Genomic DNA, 19,313 nt, shown 5'->3' with positions numbered 1-19,313 from the left:
CTAAAGAGAAGAAAATGCACCAAGGTTGCAAGAAATAACAATGAAGAATTAAAAATCCATCACCATTGTGCTTTTAAAATTACATATAACTTATGTGAATAACGATATTAAAATAGCTTCTTTTTCCATACTTGGATGCCTCTGCAGTACACTCCATTATTTCAAATTAACACTGGAAAAGGATGTAGCTGAAAAACTTCCTTGTCTGTGACCAAAAGAAAGCTTCATTAGAATAATTCCTTACAGTCCTTCTGTTAATATTTTCAGGGACAAAAATATAATTATCCTTTTTGTCCAAAAAAGAGAAAAACTGGGAACATTGTGAAATTATGGAAGATCTAGATTACAACTCCAGTGAAAAATGTGGGACAAACTGGATAGGAATATAAAAGTGTCAGTTCTGACTGAAGTATGAAACTTATGCAAATAACGGGAAAAAAAACCCCACCCTTTTTAGAACATTTTGAGATGTGTGAAAACTACAAATGCTAGAACTGTGAAAAGGAAACTGGGAATTTGATCCATATGTTCTGGAAATGCCACTGCCCACAGCTAAATTATTTTTGGAGAACAGAACAGAGAACAGAAGAACAACTGCTAAAGCTGTTATAAACACAGGGTCTCCCTGGTGATGCAAAGATCTTACCATGGCAGATATTAATGAGTGACTATTACCATCTGGATACCATATATGAAAAAAATAATCTTTGGTATGTTCTAGAATAATTGCTAAGGACTACAGTATTATTTATCAATTATCTCTCTCGTTCTCTGAAGATAAATCATTCCACTAACTCCAAGGGGAAAAAACAGTATTCAGGGTGGCTCACATTGATTTTCTTCATATAGATGAATACAATTTAAAAGCCTGAACTGATCTAAGTAATTCTACTGTCCTAGGGAAGATCATATTTTAATCTTGGGAAGCTCTTTTTTATGGTATATTTCTTCAAAGTGAAATATTTTTAAAATCTGCAACATATGAAATAGCAGTAAGACCTGTGGACAGATTCTGCTGCTGCTTCTCAAAACAAAAAGCACTTGATGCTGATTACAAGAGAAATAATTACCAGTTAACTTGGGCTGCCATTTACTTGTTCACAGGAATGTGTGACTGGAAGGAATGAACTTTATTTGTTTTGCTATCAAAGACAACCAAGCCTTATATTTCTGTTCTGTACTTTTAGCAAGCAGAATCTTCATCCCAATTGGCATCTTCCACTTTCTACCTGAAGGCTGACCCTGGACACTTACTCCTCTGACAATCCGATAGCCTGCAGTTCTCACATTCAGTTTATTTTAGGCAGCTAGCACCCATTTATACCAACATTACCTTTCTAGTATGCAACACGTACTCTCATAACTAGTTCATGCTAGTAACTCTCGCCACAGAAAGGGATAGAGACCAACATATAGAGTGATAGATTTAAAGAAAGCAGTATGTACATTTTCTTGGCCAAACCAGCAAACTCTCCCTGAAAAAGTTAAAATATGTTTATAAAAAATTATAAATGGTGGCAACTGTATACCATCTGTTTTGTTCTGGTTTAGAAAGGAGTTGCATCAATCCATGATGTTCTATATACCACCCCTCCCTCACAACAGCCACTAAGCAAAACCTAGCAACAAAGTTGTGACTATCATATTCACATAATCAAAAAATGAGTTTCTTTCATTACAAATGACGTTTGAAAATTATATTAACAACACATTTCTGGTTTGATACGAATTTTTACTCTTCTTTGAAAAAATGTCTTTGCTAAGCAATTTATGAATTCTGAAATAGTTCTCTGCACATATAATCATCAAACTTGAACTGACCCTAAGTGCAGTTTCTATTTTTCGTGTCTTTATTCATTCTTTTCTACATAGTATTTGTGGAATTCAGCATCTGGAACGAGCAGGAAACAGGTTGACTCTCTTTGACTCCCTTTATTTCTGCATAGTGACATTTTCCACTGTGGGCTTTGGGGATGTTACACCCAAGATATGGCCTTCAAAGCTGCTTGTTGTCATTATGATCTGTGTTGCTCTTGTGGTGTTGCCCATACAGGTAAATGTGGATTTTTCTTCTCTTTAGAATTGTTTTTAAAACAAAAGCATAATAACTGAAATAATTTATTGTTACTATTATTGCATATAAAACGTCAGAAAAAATAACTGTCTTTTATACCTCCTATTCCATTTTTTTTCTCTTCCTTTTTCCTTTGTCTGTTCTCCTATAGTCTAGATTTATACTAAAAACCAGAGCACTAATAACAGTTTTCAAGTGCTGGTGAAAGCTTTCTGTTCCGGTCATGTACCACAGAGTTCTTCCTTCATCCTGAGATATGGGTTTGTTATTAATGGAGCAATTTAAAAAAAAAACAAAAAAAAACCAACAACACAAAAACCCCCCAACAACTAAAAAACCAGTAGCCAGCACTTTCTTTATGAGTATAGCATTTCCTCTGCAGGCTTTCGCTGTTTCTAATCTTGGTCCTCTCCACTTCCTCTCCTACTCTTACAGCTCAGCGCTAACTTGAAAAAAATCTCATTAAATCTGCAACTCAAGCAAATTGGGTTCACAGCTGTGTATGTCAGTACACACACACAGAGCCAACAGCACAGCTAGGAATTTTTGATGCCTACTTACGTTTAGGACTTCTAACAGTTTCAACAGGAAAAGGCTGATTTATGAAAATCCAAGTATTTCAAGGAGTCAATCAGTTTCATTAAATTTGTACCAAAAATTTCCCAGCTCATTAGGTGAGGCTTGATGACAGAAACCCAGAGATTATGTAGGAAACCCTGGCAAGATGTTAACTGTTCCACACTTAGTGATCACCCAGACCTTGTACCACAAAAAGGGGACTGTGGGGAGACATTGTGCATGCTTATCAAATCTTATAGCAGACCTGCTAAACCATGAAGCTCCAAAGTTTCTCACACAGCCATAGTTTCCAGACTCTGCTTCTTTGACAGTGAACTAAAGCTCACTGTGAGCAGTCAACACAGAAACCCTGGGAAGTTGGAAGCTCAAGCTTTCAGCATTAATTTTATTGAAATTATTTGAACATTTTAATTATACCTAAATATTTAATGTCTGCATACACAGACATATGCACTAACACAATTATATTCCCACTGAGTGGAAATCATAGTAAAATATATATTCTATTGAAAACTAAAATATGATTTGTTTAAGAAATTTAGAATTTCCCAGAAAACAGAAATTTCATCTTTCAGATAGTTCTGATATACACTTCAGGCATAAGAGCTCTGCATTACCAGTAAATAACCTGGAATCTACTGCCCTTTCACATAAATTTACCTATTATTAGCTACTTTATTTTATAGCTTTGTAGTGATAATGGGGCTTCATATAGTTTTCCATACACAGAATGCGGGAGGCATTCTCTCCTGAGCTTTTGTCCTGCTATGATATGAAATCAATTATTATTCACAATTCAGTCCCTCTATCAATTGAATGTGGATGAGAAAAAGCTGCTATCATACAGATATTTAGTTAAATTGAGCTCAGTATTAAATGCATATTACTTACAAGAAGCTTTGAAATGGTGTTTGTATATTTTATTACAGATTGTAACAATGGCGGTGATTGTTGCAGTATTCTCTTTAGTCTAAGGGATTCAGACTACTACAGCAGTGTTTACTATTAGCCTGCATATACTGTTCAGCTAGCAAAGGCAAATTTGCTGTGTTAACATCTATTGTGTATTTCAGTTGTATCTAAATTTATAAGACAGATAAGATAATATACGGAAGGTCACCTTCAGGACATTGTAAAATCTCTGAGAAGAGTTATTGCCCAAACTAAGTAAAATGGTGCTTCTATCCGAGTATCTATACTCACAGTATACACTTAAGTGTGTGAAAATTTGAGGGAAGCCTATATGTCACAAGGCGCTAGAAAAAGAGAGCTCGGAGGTATAAAATACATAAAGGAAGTAAGGTACAGTCTTTGTTCTTTTCTAAAATCTTAAGATTTACTGTAATCTCATGATATTTTAATGGATTTACCCTGCTGTTTGTGTGTGGTAGAAACTGGCTCTACTGCCATGTTTTTCAATCACCCTATTACTCATCTCACCCACTTACTAGAGAACTTTTTACAAAGAAAAAGACATAGTGGGCTAAGGGCATCTTTTCATAGAGGCATGAGATGAATGATCCAACATTGTTGAGTCATGATACAGCTGTACTGCACATCTGCTTGTCTATATTTCACTAACAATCGGCATCTCTTGCAGTTTGAACAGCTGGCATATTTGTGGATGGAGAGACAAAAGTCCGGTGGAAACTACAGTCGACACAGAGCTCAGACAGAAAAACATGTTGTGCTGTGTGTTAGCTCTCTGAAGATTGACTTACTTATGGATTTCTTAAATGAATTCTATGCTCACCCCAGATTGCAGGTACATACAGTGGAAAAAAAAAAAAGAAAATAAATTCAAAACACTGATTTTTTTTGCGACAGCCTTCTGAAATGGTCTTTAATTTGTAAAACTGAATTTGGGAATAGCTGACTGAATTGGGAATCTATAATTGCAATAAGAAGCTGAGATACAATATGGAGACATTCATTTTAAATTGAGGTAAATAGACTAAATGGATAGAATTACTGTCTTACTGAATTATGTCAGTCCTTTTAGAAACAGATATTTCCATGCAAATTCCTTATATGCTACCCCAAAAGAGGAAAATAAATGAAAACTACTCAAATTGTTTTTTCCTGTTGTTCTGGGACTGGATACAAAACTCTTCAAAAGTCAAAGTGTCTTTTGGTTTTTGCATTTTGCTTTGTTTTTTGCCAGTGTTAGGGAGATTTGATCCTTTTGGAATTGTTGAAATTAAGAAATCAATAGATGTAGTTTAAAGGACAAAGACCTTGAAAGATTACACACAAGAGATTTTCTTAGTGTACCCATATTCCCTAGCTAATGCAAACAGATGTCATATGACTTGTTTTGATCATATAAAAGCTTATTTATGAGATAGCGATTTGGATTCATTATCATTAGCTTTGCTACAGACCATTTATTTTACTGAATCTTCTCTATGTCTTTTACTAAGTTACCTGTGGTGCCATGCTTCATTAACTAGTGCAAAAAATGACAAAAATACAAGCCTCAAATTGCTTAGCTGCAATTTGACAAATCCCAAATCCAAAATATTCCACAAAATAATTAGCTAGTAAGAGGCATAAGCAAACGCACAAAGAAATCCAGTTCTTTATAGAAGCAAACACAAATTGAAATCCAAAATATAGTTAACTAGCCTGCAGAATGAGTCAAGCTCTGTGATACACTGGAGACAAAGAAGAAGAGTCCTAATACTACTTATGTAGCCTAAAAGAGCTCATATACATTCCCTTCACAGTTGAAATGGGAAGCTGGAGGATACAGGTGATGCACTGGATCCAACGCTCTAAACTTTCTGCAAAAGTCCGCGCGTGCTGAGAAAGACTTCTGTGACAAGCCTGTCCTAAGCAATTAGTCTCTCCTCTCACATTCCATTTCTCTCTCCTTTTCATATGTACACACATGTGTACTCCAGAGCAACCTTACTTTTCCTAACAAGGACTGTCTGTAGCACAGGAAAGAGAGTTTGGATCTGCCTATTAATGTAGAGGAAAAAATTTGGGGGAACAAAATTCCATTTCGTTTGTTGAAAACTTCCTGCATTTTCCAGGTAGAATGACAGAAATGTAAATTATCTCTAAAAAACCTATGCTCATATGGAAACAAAAATGTTTCTAAATGGACTTTAGTTGCCACCCTGGAGTCTTTTGTGAGCAGTTGACAACTGTCCAGCCATTTTTATTAAAGAATTCAATACTTTAAACATGTGTATTCAAATAAATTGTCAATGAAACTTGAGAATTATCAGAGACATTTTTGACATTCTGAGTCTCTGTTGACTCATTCTCTAGCAAGAATAAATGGTAACATAAAAGAATAACATGACTATTCCCCCTTATGTTTTTGACAGGACTATTATGTCGTTATTTTGTGTCCTACTGAGATGGATGCTCAGGTCCGAAGGGTGTTACAAATCCCAATGTGGTCCCAAAGAGTTATCTATCTGCAAGGCTCAGCACTAAAAGATCAAGACCTGTTGAGAGCTAAGTAGGCAAATATTGACCAATCTTGGTTTTTACTTTTGTTTCACTCATACTGTTTGATAAATAAGTTTGACAAACAGCAAAAGCTGTGCTAGAAGGAAAGCATGTGTATTTAGAAAGCAAGGCTCTTTGATATAATTTGTTTTTCTTAATATCTGAAATTTTTCAAGGAACAAATATTTGTAAGCTCTTTCATTTGACCAAATTATTCTTCACTGTCTTTTCTGTCTCAGTTTTTAAGGGTATTGAAACAGAGTGCCTGTGATTTCTTCTGAAAAAGCAATACAGAAAATTCCAAAACTGCCAGTAATGCCAGACTTTGTTTCTGTTCCTTGAGCAAAGATGGCAAATGTGATGGTAATTCTCATGACCAACTGATGGGGGGGGGAAATGTAAACAAAAATAATTATCACCCTTTGAACCCATTGCACAGTTTTGTATTCTTCCTAAGTTCAGCCTGGTAGTATAAGGAACTACATTACTGTACCTCCACATACTCTCCTTTCGGGGCCTTCCTCTTACCACATACTTCCAGCACTTCTAAAAAAAAAAAAAAAATCCTCTCTGCCAGTTAATGGTGAATGACATTAATCAAAACACATCAGTCAAACACAGTTCCTCACACACATGCTCCCCTCCCCCCGCATTGCTCAATCACTTGAAGGTGTGAAGGAATTCACAGTGGAATTCACGTAGGAGGATTATCTCTTTAAACTCCCAGAGAGGAAGGTGATTCTTAGCAAATAACTGATTTAACTTATCTGCATTGCTCTTTATAAGAACTTATTTATAAGAACTTATTCAGCAACTAATACAAATATCTAAAACACCTGTCTGAGTATGTGTGTCATTCAGCCTTCTTTACCCCAGGGGAGTTCTTTCCAAGAATCTAATCTGTGAGAAGTCTAGTGAGCAGTGTTACCTTCTCAGATTCTGCCACTGAAAAAACAACTACTTCTATATCAGTTTAAAACTTGAAAATACAATAAAGCTTTTTTCAGGATTAGGACTTTTCTTTTAGAGAAAGATTCCTTTTTTTTTTTTTTTTTTTTTGCGTTCTTGCTGATTTCAAGAAGGAATTCATGTGAGGATTTAGCTGGCATTTATTCTACACATTAGGAGAAGAAAAAATAGGCTGTTCCCTAAAGATAATCTTGAATTTCACTTATAATAACCTGGAGGTAGTGAACTGTGGAACTGTGCTTTTTCCTGCAGAACATGTAATTGAATGCACCTGTCATAGAATAATTTTCAACCTCTCCTGAGGGAAGAAGAGTAGTGGGAATTTAATAGAACATTTAATATGAAATATAACCCAGTACCTAAGACATTTGCTGGATTTCTTTTTAATGAGAACATAATGTACTGAGAAGATAACAAGGCACATGTTAAACTTCTTCTAATAAGTAATGGTTACCAACAACAAAATAATCACGAAGTGTCTCATTATCAAAATTTATACATATATTATACATGAAATGCAATGTCAAAATAACATGATAAAGGTCGCACCAAAAAGTAAAGGAATACCAAACGTTGGCTGACTGCATAAGTAGTAAATAGTCAGTTAACTAAAGACTGTATTTTTCTTTATATGCCCTAGTACACAATTTGACTTTACAAAAATTATATTCATTCTTGCTTCCTACCTTTGAGAGCTTCACTTTGCAAAATTTTGGTGTTCACTGAACAGTGTTCATGTGCCCAGCTTTAACAAAAAAGCAGAACAAATTCTGTCATGAGGTATCACACTGATACTTATATTGTTCATCAGCATGACTGGAAACTTTATAGCTATGTCAGCATCTGAAACAACACAGTAACTGATTAAAACAGCTCTCATTCTCCATGCAGACTAGCACTAGAAAGTGAATAACACTACCATGCTTGATTTTCCCCCCTACAGCTTTCTCCCATGTTCTGTCATGGCTCAAATACTTTTTCTCTCTCCTTCCACTTTATTTAGTGAACCATCACAAATCTTAATTCTCTTCATGTCCATTCTTTTTCTTTACCTTATACTTTTTTCTTTCACAAATTTCTCTTTGATATCTAAAGTCTATTTAATTTCTGCCATCCTCAAGCAGTGGAACAATTGGGGTTTTCGTCTCAGATTCAGTTTTCTGGCACATAAAAATGATGTAATTGACAAAGCTTTTTCAGTTTTAGGATGTTAATAACACTTCTTTCATAAGGATACTCTAGGTTCTAATAAATGTTTTTAACATAGATGCTATTAGTGTTTCTGTTGTCTAAATTCATGACATTCATAGATGTTAATCTTAGGTTATTATCCTTGTCATCTGTGGCTGAAGTGATTCAAGAATTTACAAAAAACATTGGGGAAAAAAGTGAATATGTTCACATGAGGTTTCATTTCCTTATGAAATCACCTATCTATACTGTCAATCCCGGTGCCCTCATCAGCTCTCATCAAAATGTCATCTAATTTCACTGAATTTTCTTTCCTACAACTTCGTTAAATACCTTATCTTCCCAATTCTGCTCCCATGCTTAGCTGAAACTACTTACACAGCTCCCATGACTTCTTCCTAATCAGTGCTCAGAAGTGGCCTCCTGTCCTCACTTCTCCACATCAGCTGCATTTGACATTACTATTTTGGATATATTGATTTGCCTTTGTTACAATGATTTTTCCATTTCAAGTACTTTAATCTTTTGAGGCTTCCCCTGTTTTCCTACTGCTAGGTGCCTGTGGGGAATCTACAATGATCTGACTTTATCCTTCTCTTTTCTTTATACTTTCCTGAATAACCTTACAAAAACTACACAAATTTAATCACTATACCTATAGTCAAAACCTAAAAGGTTGGCCAAGCTATCTGACATCTCATTATAGATATCTATTCATCAACTTCAGTTTAGTTGCAGACGGTTGTAAACAGATCTTATTTTTTGCTACCAAAATAAAACCAGTGTCCTACTGTGGATCATAAGCTTGGAATCATATTGTAGAGCATCCTATATAGACTGAGCCTGCATCTTGCAAGTGTTTTCTCACACAAGCTCTTATTTTTGCCCCACTTAAAATAGTTTTATGTTCTTGACATATATCACCTCAAGTGTCTGAACCCTTGTTTCAGAACACTCTGGAAATACTATTTATGTAGTACATCACTTTGCCTCATCGCAGTCGTTCCCTGGTTTACCCTTCTTTATTGCATCAAGGAGTGACCCCTTATTCTCACTTAGCCTGCAACTCGCAGTTCTTACTGAGAGGTAACCTTCTGATAAGTCTACAATGGTATTGTCTTTCACACATACAACAGATTAGCATACAAGTCCCATTGTGATTTCACCCATGCTGTCCCTTCAATCTAGGATGAATTTTTCAGAAACATCTGTGAAATAATCCCAGTATTCTCCATTGCATCCTCTCTTCAGTTGGTTCTCTGCTCTGATATCTAGTGAGACCACTTTCTACAATGATAATTTTTATATTTCTTCCTGTTTCCCGTCTTTACATATACTTTTGACGTGTCCTTTGTCACGTCACTTAGAACTTATATGGCAAGGACTGTCTTTTTGTTCTGCGTTTGTACAATACCTAAAAGAATGGGCTCTCGGTCTAAGCCTAGGGTCCCAGTGGCCTAAACTATTACTAACAACCACCAATTCCATTTTCTAGCAGCAGAAAAGCCAAAGATTTAGGAATCTCAGGTCCCATTCCAGAGTCCAGAATGGAGTTGCTGTAATGAGCAGTGAATTGCCTATTCATTTTCCCCAGCTTCTGTCTCACTTTTCCCCTTCCCAGGAAACCCATTCTGATAATCCTGTTTCTCTTTGGCCAGAAAGTCCTGTCTTCCCAAGGAGGTGAAACACATCCCTGTTTCTTTACTTCCGTGTACCAGTAAGTGAAGTAGGATTCACTGGAGAAGGATACCAAGATCTGAGGCAAGAGAGGAAAAGCAAGCTTTGATAAAACCTTCAATCAGACAGTTTTTCTCTGCACTTCCACTACCACTCTTTATTACAGGACCAGTTGTACCCACTAGAGAACAATTAGGCATTAAAAGTTCTCAAAGAGACCATGAACTGAAAATAATTAAATTTATATATTACAAATAAATTTATAATTAAAATTCATTTAATGCATACATACACAAGAAATGTTTGTTATTTATCCCTAACGCATTATTCTACTACATCTACCCATCTTTCTGCTGTCACTAGGCAAAACAAGTCTATATTATCTGCCCCCTCTCATTCATTCTTACCAATAACAACTTGTAAATATCATACCCTTACACATTATGCAGACTGGTGCTATTTATTCACCTTTTATACTCATGGCAGATAAATATTTATTTTGCAAATTAAGTGTGTTTGAGGCGACCCTGCTTTTATTACTTTGTCACAGCTTCTACCGGCACCAGGGAAAGAAAGTTTCCCAGAACCTAGTCAAGAAGTACTGGTACACCATGAGTTAGTGCACAAGGGGACTGCTGCTGACATTCAGATAATGCATGAGAGCAGATAGACTAAAATTTCTCTGTACTCTGTTTCTATAAGCGCACAAGACTGTGAAACACAAGTCCACATAAGCATTTTGTTGGTATGTAACAGGCTTGTCTCCCCTCTTCTAGAATGGATGATGCTGAAGCTTGTTTCATTCTGAGTAGCCGCTGTGAGGTGGACCGGACAGCAGCTGTAAGTTTTGAAGAAATAACTAAGAATGAATGTGCATGCTGTTTATACTGTTACTGCCCTTATTCCCTCTCAGGGGCTGAGACTTCTTCTGTGAACAGAAGACTAAAATTGGGTGATTTACACGGAGATTTTGCATGTGGGATGAACTAGTTCTCTCAGTTAAGATAACAAAAAGCTTTCTATTGGATTCTATAAGGCCAGGATTTCACAAATTTATGAAACATAATCTATGGCTCATTTCACATAACATCTACTGCTTTTTTAGAAAATAAATTACATGACCTACTTACCATAGAAGTTAGGATTTTACAGCACAATTTAGTTATACATAGAACTTTTTTTTTAAAAAGAAAAAAATTATACATTCTTACAGGACTTTAAAAAAATAAAGTACTGTAAGAATACAGTGGTTTCAAAAAAAATTTCATGCTGAATAAAGTAAATTTTTATGAGTTCTCTCCTTTTTTACGGAACAATGGCAGAATACCATATAAGCACTATCATGGTACCTTATAAACATACTGATACTTGGTCATTAATCACTCCAAAGGGTAGTACTCTGTCAAAAATGTTTTGTTCAAATTACCTGGACTAATATCAGTGTTTACTCTAGATAACCAATTCAAAGAGTTATATTTATTAAATCAGAAAAGCGATATATATCAACTGACTGGTATTTCCATTCAGAACTATTAAACTATTGAAAGTTTACTACTAAAAAAGTAAAGACTGAATTCAACTTCATAAATTAATATGTGACTAATACGAAATAACCAATATATCTAAGAGTATTTGACCGTTTTTCATATTGGCCAATTTTAAATATGAAAAATGGCAAGGTTTTGCCCATGCTACTAGTTATTTGCAGTCAGATAAATTACTGTCCACAAAGGAAGACTGCTAATACAAGCCTCTACTCAGCGTATCTGTGATAAAAGAATAAAACTATTTTAATATGAACTAGAACTCTTCAAACTAATGAAATTACCTATGATCACAAATATCCAGGTTTTATGAACACAACTTTAAATTTTTCACTATGAGCTGCATGCTGAATTATTGCACGCTTGCTTCTATTCAGTTCGATCTTGAACTTCAAAGGAAGATCAGAATAAGTCTGAATATTCACGAAGTTAAATTAACATGCTTACAAATTGCCTAACAAGATCAAACTAGTGTTTTTAATTTGGTAATTATGTTTTAAGCTATCTCAATTAAAAAAACTGTTTTGCTGCTACATTATAAGAAATAGCAATTATTTTTCTAAATGTTCAAAATAAATACAGTAAAACATGCGAAATGAGGGCCTAGCATTGTGTATGTAGTATTTCTTAATATATTCTCTATCACTTGCTACAATTATTTCATCTGCCATCAAAACCTAGTTGTTTCCATACCTACACGTATGGCTTATCAGAGAAGGAAGAACAAAAAAAGCAACATAATCTGCAGCTAGCAAGAAAAAAAGGATTATTTCCTTGCTAGGCAAATGAGCCCCCAGAAGCAAATTTTATCAAAAGTGACTTAATTTTTTGTAGACTGTCAGCATACTGTAAAAAATATTTTATTCAAAGCTAAAGACCTGGTGCTGGACCCATCACTTGCAGAAAGCCACTGAATTCCCTGAGAAATAAATCTGTGCCCTACTATAATATTGAAACTTACTGAACTAAGAGCTTTGAATTTGATTACTCCGCAACAGACTGCTGAAAACACACTAGTGAAAGCCACTGAATTGGCAGCAAGTAATCCTGGAGTAGTCAAGTAAGGCAAGCACTCAAAATGCACTGTTTGGAAGTCACAGAGGTGCTAGGGTATTTAAGGATAAGAACAAGCAACAGTTCTTGCAAATACCTGGGAAAATACCCGTGACTTCTGTGAGACTGAAAAATATCAGAAAGCCAAACTGCCTTGCCTAAATTAGCCATGAAGTTCAGAATAGATCAGCTACAACATCTCACTTCACAAAATACACTTGATGGTTGTGAAATGGTTAGAAATGAGAAATCCTATACAGAGCATATGATTTACATTGCACTTGGTAGGTTTATGCAGCTTTAAGGACAGCTGCATCAACACAGGATTCACTTAGAGGTAAGCTGTTCATCTCTGCTCATAACCTCTCCAGAATTTATACAAAGATAGGGCAATTTTCAACTCTGCTGAAGTCTCCTGCAGGGCAGAAAGTGGACTCTACATGGAGCCCATGGAGGTTCCATCCATTCTGGCCAGCACTATCTAGTTTTGGTGTCAGAGTTGTGGCCAGCTACCACTCTCTCCAGGCAGCGTTTCTGCCCTCAGGGACAGCGTGTCCCAGGAAATACCAAAATGGTACCTGGCACATTTCAGCTTCAAGTACAAACTGTCATCAAATCTCATTTATCATTGTATCTGGAGCATACAAACAGGCAAATCTTACCAAAGACACAATCATGTTACCTTCCTCTGGGACAGAATGCCCTGTTGCGTGACTGGGTGGGTAGTCATAATGGCACAATATCTCAGCTGTAGCAGGGACACACTGAGGGTCAATGTCATCTGAAGTTTTTAAACAAGATGTCACCTCTCTGTTTTTGTTGTTGTTGCTCAGATTTCCTTTTCACAGGGAATGCAATTATTTATACTGCAAGTAGAAAATAGGACAACTGTTTTCTTTTTTTATTATTTTGTTTTATTTTACTGCCCCCTAGAGCTCTGAAACAAAATGGATTTAATTTCCTACACTGTTCCAACTCTAGTCACTACTAAGAACTTCAGTAATGTAGTACATAAGGTTACAGTTTGTCACTGGGCTGAAGGAAGTTCAGTTGTCATCCCGCTATCAATCTTTATAACTACAACTGATTTTTCACCCTGCTATGCTTGAGAAGCTGACAAACTGTTAGGAGTGCCTTAGATCCTCTCCTATGTCTGACAGCTGTCAAAGTAAAAGTTAACAGATACATTGAGGAGATTCCCAACCAGAACAGCTGTTGTTACTCATGATTTTTCAAAGTCCGTGAGGGTTTTTATCTCCCCAGCTACAGTCCTCAGCAGAGGATCTACTCATTTGCCATGAATACCACTGGCTGTTCATTGCTTGCTATTTTGTTAGTAAGTTTTAGTGCCAAAGTCTGTGTTGCTTCTGATCCATGGACCTCAGCTATAGCTCAGAAGACAAGTACAGTAACAGGTGACACGCAGTTACTTCATAAAAATTGTCATTTGCTTCCTTTTTCACTTAGAGGAGTAGAAATTTCAGCAGTCAGACCAAGAATTTGTCAGCTTTCCAAAGTCCCCTACCAGAAAATTTCTCTTCTCTGGAAAGACAAAGCTCTGCCAAATTTTGTTTTATCAAATGCTATTTTGACATCCCAGACCAAGATGTAAGCTGCTTATCTGCTATAGCAAGCAGGACAGACATCTGTTTCACTTCTGGAGGATGCAACTCTTAAAGAGAGTTAAAGTTGTACTTAAGTCTGGATGACAATTTTTTTTTTTTTTTGATTGGTGGGTATAGAACAGTAGTCTGTGCCACACCACGAAGTTAGCCAGTGACTTCAATGGGCTGCCTACATCAGATTGCTCCACAAAACGAAGGTGCCTGAAAGCAGTGCATCTGCTGTAACCTAAGGAGGGGTGGGAAGAGAAGTCTCTTTTTAATTATCCTATAGATAACTCATTAATAGGCTATATAAATATATGAAAGACCACTTCTACTGCTGACAGCTTTGTTCTGATGCTTTCTGAAAATTCAGTGATGGTTGAGTTCAAGCTTGCATCTTTTTTTTTTCACTTCTGTTAATCATCAAGTGTGTGACTACTATACTGGTGATCTAAGTTACACTGCCTTAATAGCATCACAAGATGGATGCATTGCATAGGAAGATATAACTAATTTATAAAGTTGTGTGTGGCAAGAAAAAAAAATTAACAGAATTATTTTGAAATATATATTTGTCGTGGTTTAGCCCCAGCCATCAACTAAGCACCACTCAGTGTCTTGCTCACTCCCCCTACCCCGACGGCATGGGGGAGAGAATAGGAGGAGTAAGAGTGAGAAACACTCCTGGGTTGAGATAAGAACAGTTTAATAATTGAAATAAAATAAAAAGTAATGATAATAATAACAATATAATAATGATAATAATAATAATAATATACAATATACAAAGCAAGTGATGCACAATGCAATTGCTCACCACCCACCGACCGATACCCAGACAGTTCCCAAACAGCAATCGCTGCCCCCTGGCCACCCCCCCCCGGAAAACCCCCCCAGTTTATATACTGAGCATGACATCATCTGGTATGGAATAGCCCTTTGGTCAGTTTGGATCAACTATTCTGGCTGTGCCCCCTCCCAGTTTCTTGTGCACCTGGCAGAGCATGGGAAGCTGAAAAGTCCTTGACTAGCATAAGCAGTACTTAGCAACAACTAAAACATCAGTGTGTTATCAGCATTCTTCTCCTACTAAATCCAAAACACAGCACTGTGCCTGCTACTAGGAAGAAAATTAACTCTATTCCAGCTGAAACCAGGACAATATTAAATCAAGGTCTGGCTTTGGGTTCTGATGATTAAATTCCTTTAAATTCCTTTAAATCATTAAAAAATGATTTAAAGTTATACCCACTTTAAAACTTACAGCTTTTGATACATGAACTTAAATATCACCTCTATATTAATCACCATCAGTATCAGTAGTAGTTTTTGATCACTGATTGCAATTCATTGCATGGAAAGCACACAGAAGAGAATATATTTTTTTCCCCTCCTCTCCTGAAGAGGCATATATTTTATAATGTGAATAGAAGCATAATTTTGTTTCAGTTATCTCTGTTTATATTATGTACATATGTACCTCCTTTTTTCTTAGGAGAAATGTGAACACTTTTTAAAGTCACTGCAATATAGCATAGAAATTGCTACATATGTAAAACAGAGAGCCACTGAGATTGAATGTAAGAAATCACTTAAAGTGCCTACCTGTATTTTCATCTCTCTCCCCTGAAGTGCTTCTCCAGAGTGGAATTTGGGAGAGTAACTGGGAAACCTAAATAACCAGCTTTTGTACACAAACACATGTGTATACCAAGTGAAAAGAGAGAAAATGAAACAATAATGCAAGGTTGTTATCCTAACAGTACATGCACACTGAGTTGATCTTATGAAGCTATACAGAGCATTTAAGTAACCATTTTATATATATTATATATTTGTAGACTGCTTCTTTAAAAAAGACTTAGCAAATGGAAAGCAAGACATATTTCACAGTGTTAAAACTGCAAATGTGCCAAATAATTATCAAGAGATTTTATTTTTAAGGAGTCTTTCCCTTTCCTATACAATTATCTAAAAATATTTTATGTTGAGATTCATACTTGTAAAACTAAAAGACTCACTGCTAGGGGTCTAGGTTTGTTTGGGGTTTTTTTTGATAAAATGGTGTCATTTCAATCATTTTAATAAGCATTCTTCATTCTTATTTTTAACAATTCTTGCACCTTCTGACAAAACCAGGCTTTTTAGACAAAATAATTAAAAAAAAAAAATCAAAGAAAATATCTAACATTGAGAAGAAAAGAGGAAGAGTAAACTTAGTCTGAAATGTACAACAAAAATTGTATTTACTGGTACAGTTTTGGTTTATCACAGTAAATGTAATCTTAGCTCATGTATGTAATACTCAAGAATGAAAAAAAATTCACCTAAATTTCATTGAATATAAGCCATATTTCTATGCATGTGGCATACAGGAAACAGCCTTTTCTCACCACTTTTGCAAGTCAATGTGGTCTGTGAATGATTGCTATGGAAAGGAAGGGAGGTAACTGGTAATGTCAAACCCTGTACAATGAAGCCACATCATCACTGCAAGTGACTCTGAATGTGTTTCCCTGACACCTTTTGCATAAAAAGATTAGGTAGCATCTTCAACAACACAGGTTTTTCAAATCTGTCCCAAATCCACTCCCAAACCTCTTACTCCTCCTGTAGTATACCTGTATGACCACCATCTAACCCATTACCCAGCCATTTGCTGCTTCTAAGGTGTGCTGTCATTCCATTCCCTTAAGACAAAACAGCAAAAAACCCTAAATAAAATAAAAAAAAACGCTAAGGAGGAGAAGTCACCATATGCTATAGAAAAAGTGAAGAAAAAGTGGCTGCGTTCAGGGAAAGCTTATAGCAGGGTACATCCAAGTTCTGAAATCTCCTGAATGGGCACAGCAATCCTACATCTATGAAACTGTTAATAAGAAAAATGTGAAATAATGTATTTTACCATCCTCAAGAGCTCTTCCTCTTATAACTCCATTCTAGTATTTCTAGTAGAAGTAGTACTTGCTAACATCTCTAATGACATTAAAATATTATGGTTTGAAAATGTCAATTACATTCTGTTCCAGGAAGAGATTTTCCCTTGTGTTGATGAGTCTGAAAGGTTTTCTTATTGCTGATGCTGCAAACATAATGAATCATTCTGTATATTTTATCTTTTAATACCACCAATTTCATGACTAGGCAAGGCATTTTAACAAAGTATTGCTTCCTACATGCAGCTCTCAAATATTCCTTTTTACTTCTGAAATAAATAAAAACTCATGGCTGATACACTGAAATTAGCCATATTTCATGAAATTCAATATATGAATGTATTATCAGATACTTTACTTTTATAGGATAGCAGTACTCATCCTGTGGTTAACTCACTCTTGACATGTGGTAACAAGTACAAAAACTAACAGGCTGGGAAATCTCTTGGACTCCTTTGGTCAGTAGCTGCCTAAATTCTGATGCCAGTTGTGCAGATGTTTTAGTTGCACAAAAATGTAGATCTGTTTTTAATTGAGTTGATATTTTTTAGAATTATCCACAATTTTAAACTCTTAATTCCTGATGTCCTTATTTAATGTTATTTAAATGCTGAGTCTCTTTGGCAGGACATATATAATCCATCATTCTTGATTAATTAGGATGACTCATCACTACCATCTAAGTTTTCACACAATTATTCCACATCCAAATGCCACCCCTTCCAAATTATACAATCGTGAACACTTGCAGAAAGATGGGAGAGGGACAAAATACCTTATTAGTAGATGTCTGGAAACAAACCCTCTATTCTGCATTCCACCAAATAGAATATATTATACTGGGATCATGGGATAATGGAGGTTGGAAGGAAGCTTAGGAGGTCTCTAGTCTGACAGGAGTCAGTTATGAACACAGACCACGTTGCTCAGGGCCTTACCTAGGTTGGTGTGAAAGTGTCCAAGGATGGAGACAGCATAGCCTTTCTGCACAACCTGTTCCACTGCCTGACTGCCTTCATGGGGAAAAGGTTTCTCCTGATATCCAGCCTGAATCTTTCTTCTCAACTTACATCCATTGTCTCTTGTCTTCCACCCATGCATCACTGTGCAGAGCCTGGCTCCATCCGCTCAATAACCATCCTATAGATACTGGGGGTTGCTGTTAGGTCCCCCCGAAGCCATCTCTTCTGCAGGCTTAACAAGCTCCATTCCTTCAGCCTCTTCTCGCAGGGCCTCTGCTTCTGCCCCTGACCATCTTGGTGGCCCTCTGCTGAATTCAGTCCAGCTTATACATGTTTTTGCTGTATTGAGGGCCTGCAAACTGGATGCAGTGTCTAGATTCAGCCTAACTTGTGCCGAGTAGAGAGGGATAGTCACTGCCCTCTATCTACTCACTGTGCTCCTGTTAAAACAGCCCAGGATGCTGTCAGCCTCCTCTGCAGCCAGGGCACACTGCCAGCCCATGGCCAGCTCGCTCTCTGCCAGGACCCCCAGGTCTTTTCCAGCAGAGCTGCTGCCTAGTCAGTCAGCCCCCAGCCTGTGCCAATGCAGGTAGTTACTCAGTCCCGGAGAGAGGACTCTGCTTGTGTCCTTGCTGAATTTCATGAGGTTCTTGTCAGCCCATTCCTCCATCTTATCTTGGTCCATCTGAATGGCAGTCCTGCCCTCAAGTGTTTTGACTGTTCCCTCCAATTTGGTATCGTCTGCAAACCTGCTGAGTGTGCACTCTCACCTCCTCCAAATCATGTATAACGATGTTTAACAGAACAGGTTCCAGTGCAGATCCCTGTGACACACCACTTGCCCCAGGTCTCTGGGTAGAGTACATGCCATTTACCACTGCCCTGAGACTCCAATCATCTAACTAATATTTTATCCATACAGTTTTCCACTCATCCAGACTGTAAGGTCTGAACATGGAAATGAGAATACTGTCTGAGACACAGCATTCATGTGTTCAGAAGTATAGTTCCCCAGATCATCCTTTTATTTGAAGATGGTGAAACTATTAATTTTTCTGCTGTTGTTGGAGACCTCCCCCAGTCTCCACAACCTTTCAAAGATAAGAAAGCAACCATACAAGGACTTTGACCTGCCCTCTCTGCACCCATCTGATCCTGTGGGCTCATATGGGCTGAGTTCTCTGGAGCAATCCCTGTCTAAAATCATCTCCTGCTGGTGATTCTCCTCCTGCTTGAAGCCTGCCTCAAAGCAG

At 36.7% G+C, this 19,313-nt stretch overlaps 1 protein-coding gene across 3 annotated transcripts in view; it reads left to right on the top strand.

Moving 5' to 3' along the window:
• The window catches only part of KCNT2 (potassium sodium-activated channel subfamily T member 2), a 154,951-nt gene that overhangs the window by 78,591 nt on the left and 57,047 nt on the right, over positions 1-19,313 (top strand). For all 3 annotated transcript variants that reach the window (XM_075710612.1, XM_075710611.1, XM_075710610.1), the window contains exons 9-12: positions 1,873-2,053; positions 4,254-4,418; positions 5,995-6,131; positions 10,735-10,798. In XM_075710612.1, the coding sequence (XP_075566727.1) occupies positions 1,873-2,053; positions 4,254-4,418; positions 5,995-6,131; positions 10,735-10,798 (547 nt within the window). The remainder of the gene's footprint in view (positions 1-1,872; positions 2,054-4,253; positions 4,419-5,994; positions 6,132-10,734; positions 10,799-19,313) is intronic.

Source organism: Pelecanus crispus, chromosome 5 (assembly GCF_030463565.1).
Source record: "Pelecanus crispus isolate bPelCri1 chromosome 5, bPelCri1.pri, whole genome shotgun sequence".
NCBI lineage: Eukaryota > Metazoa > Chordata > Aves > Pelecaniformes > Pelecanidae > Pelecanus > Pelecanus crispus.
Note: the sequence above shows the minus strand (reverse complement) of the source record. Positions and strands in the feature narration are given on the sequence as shown.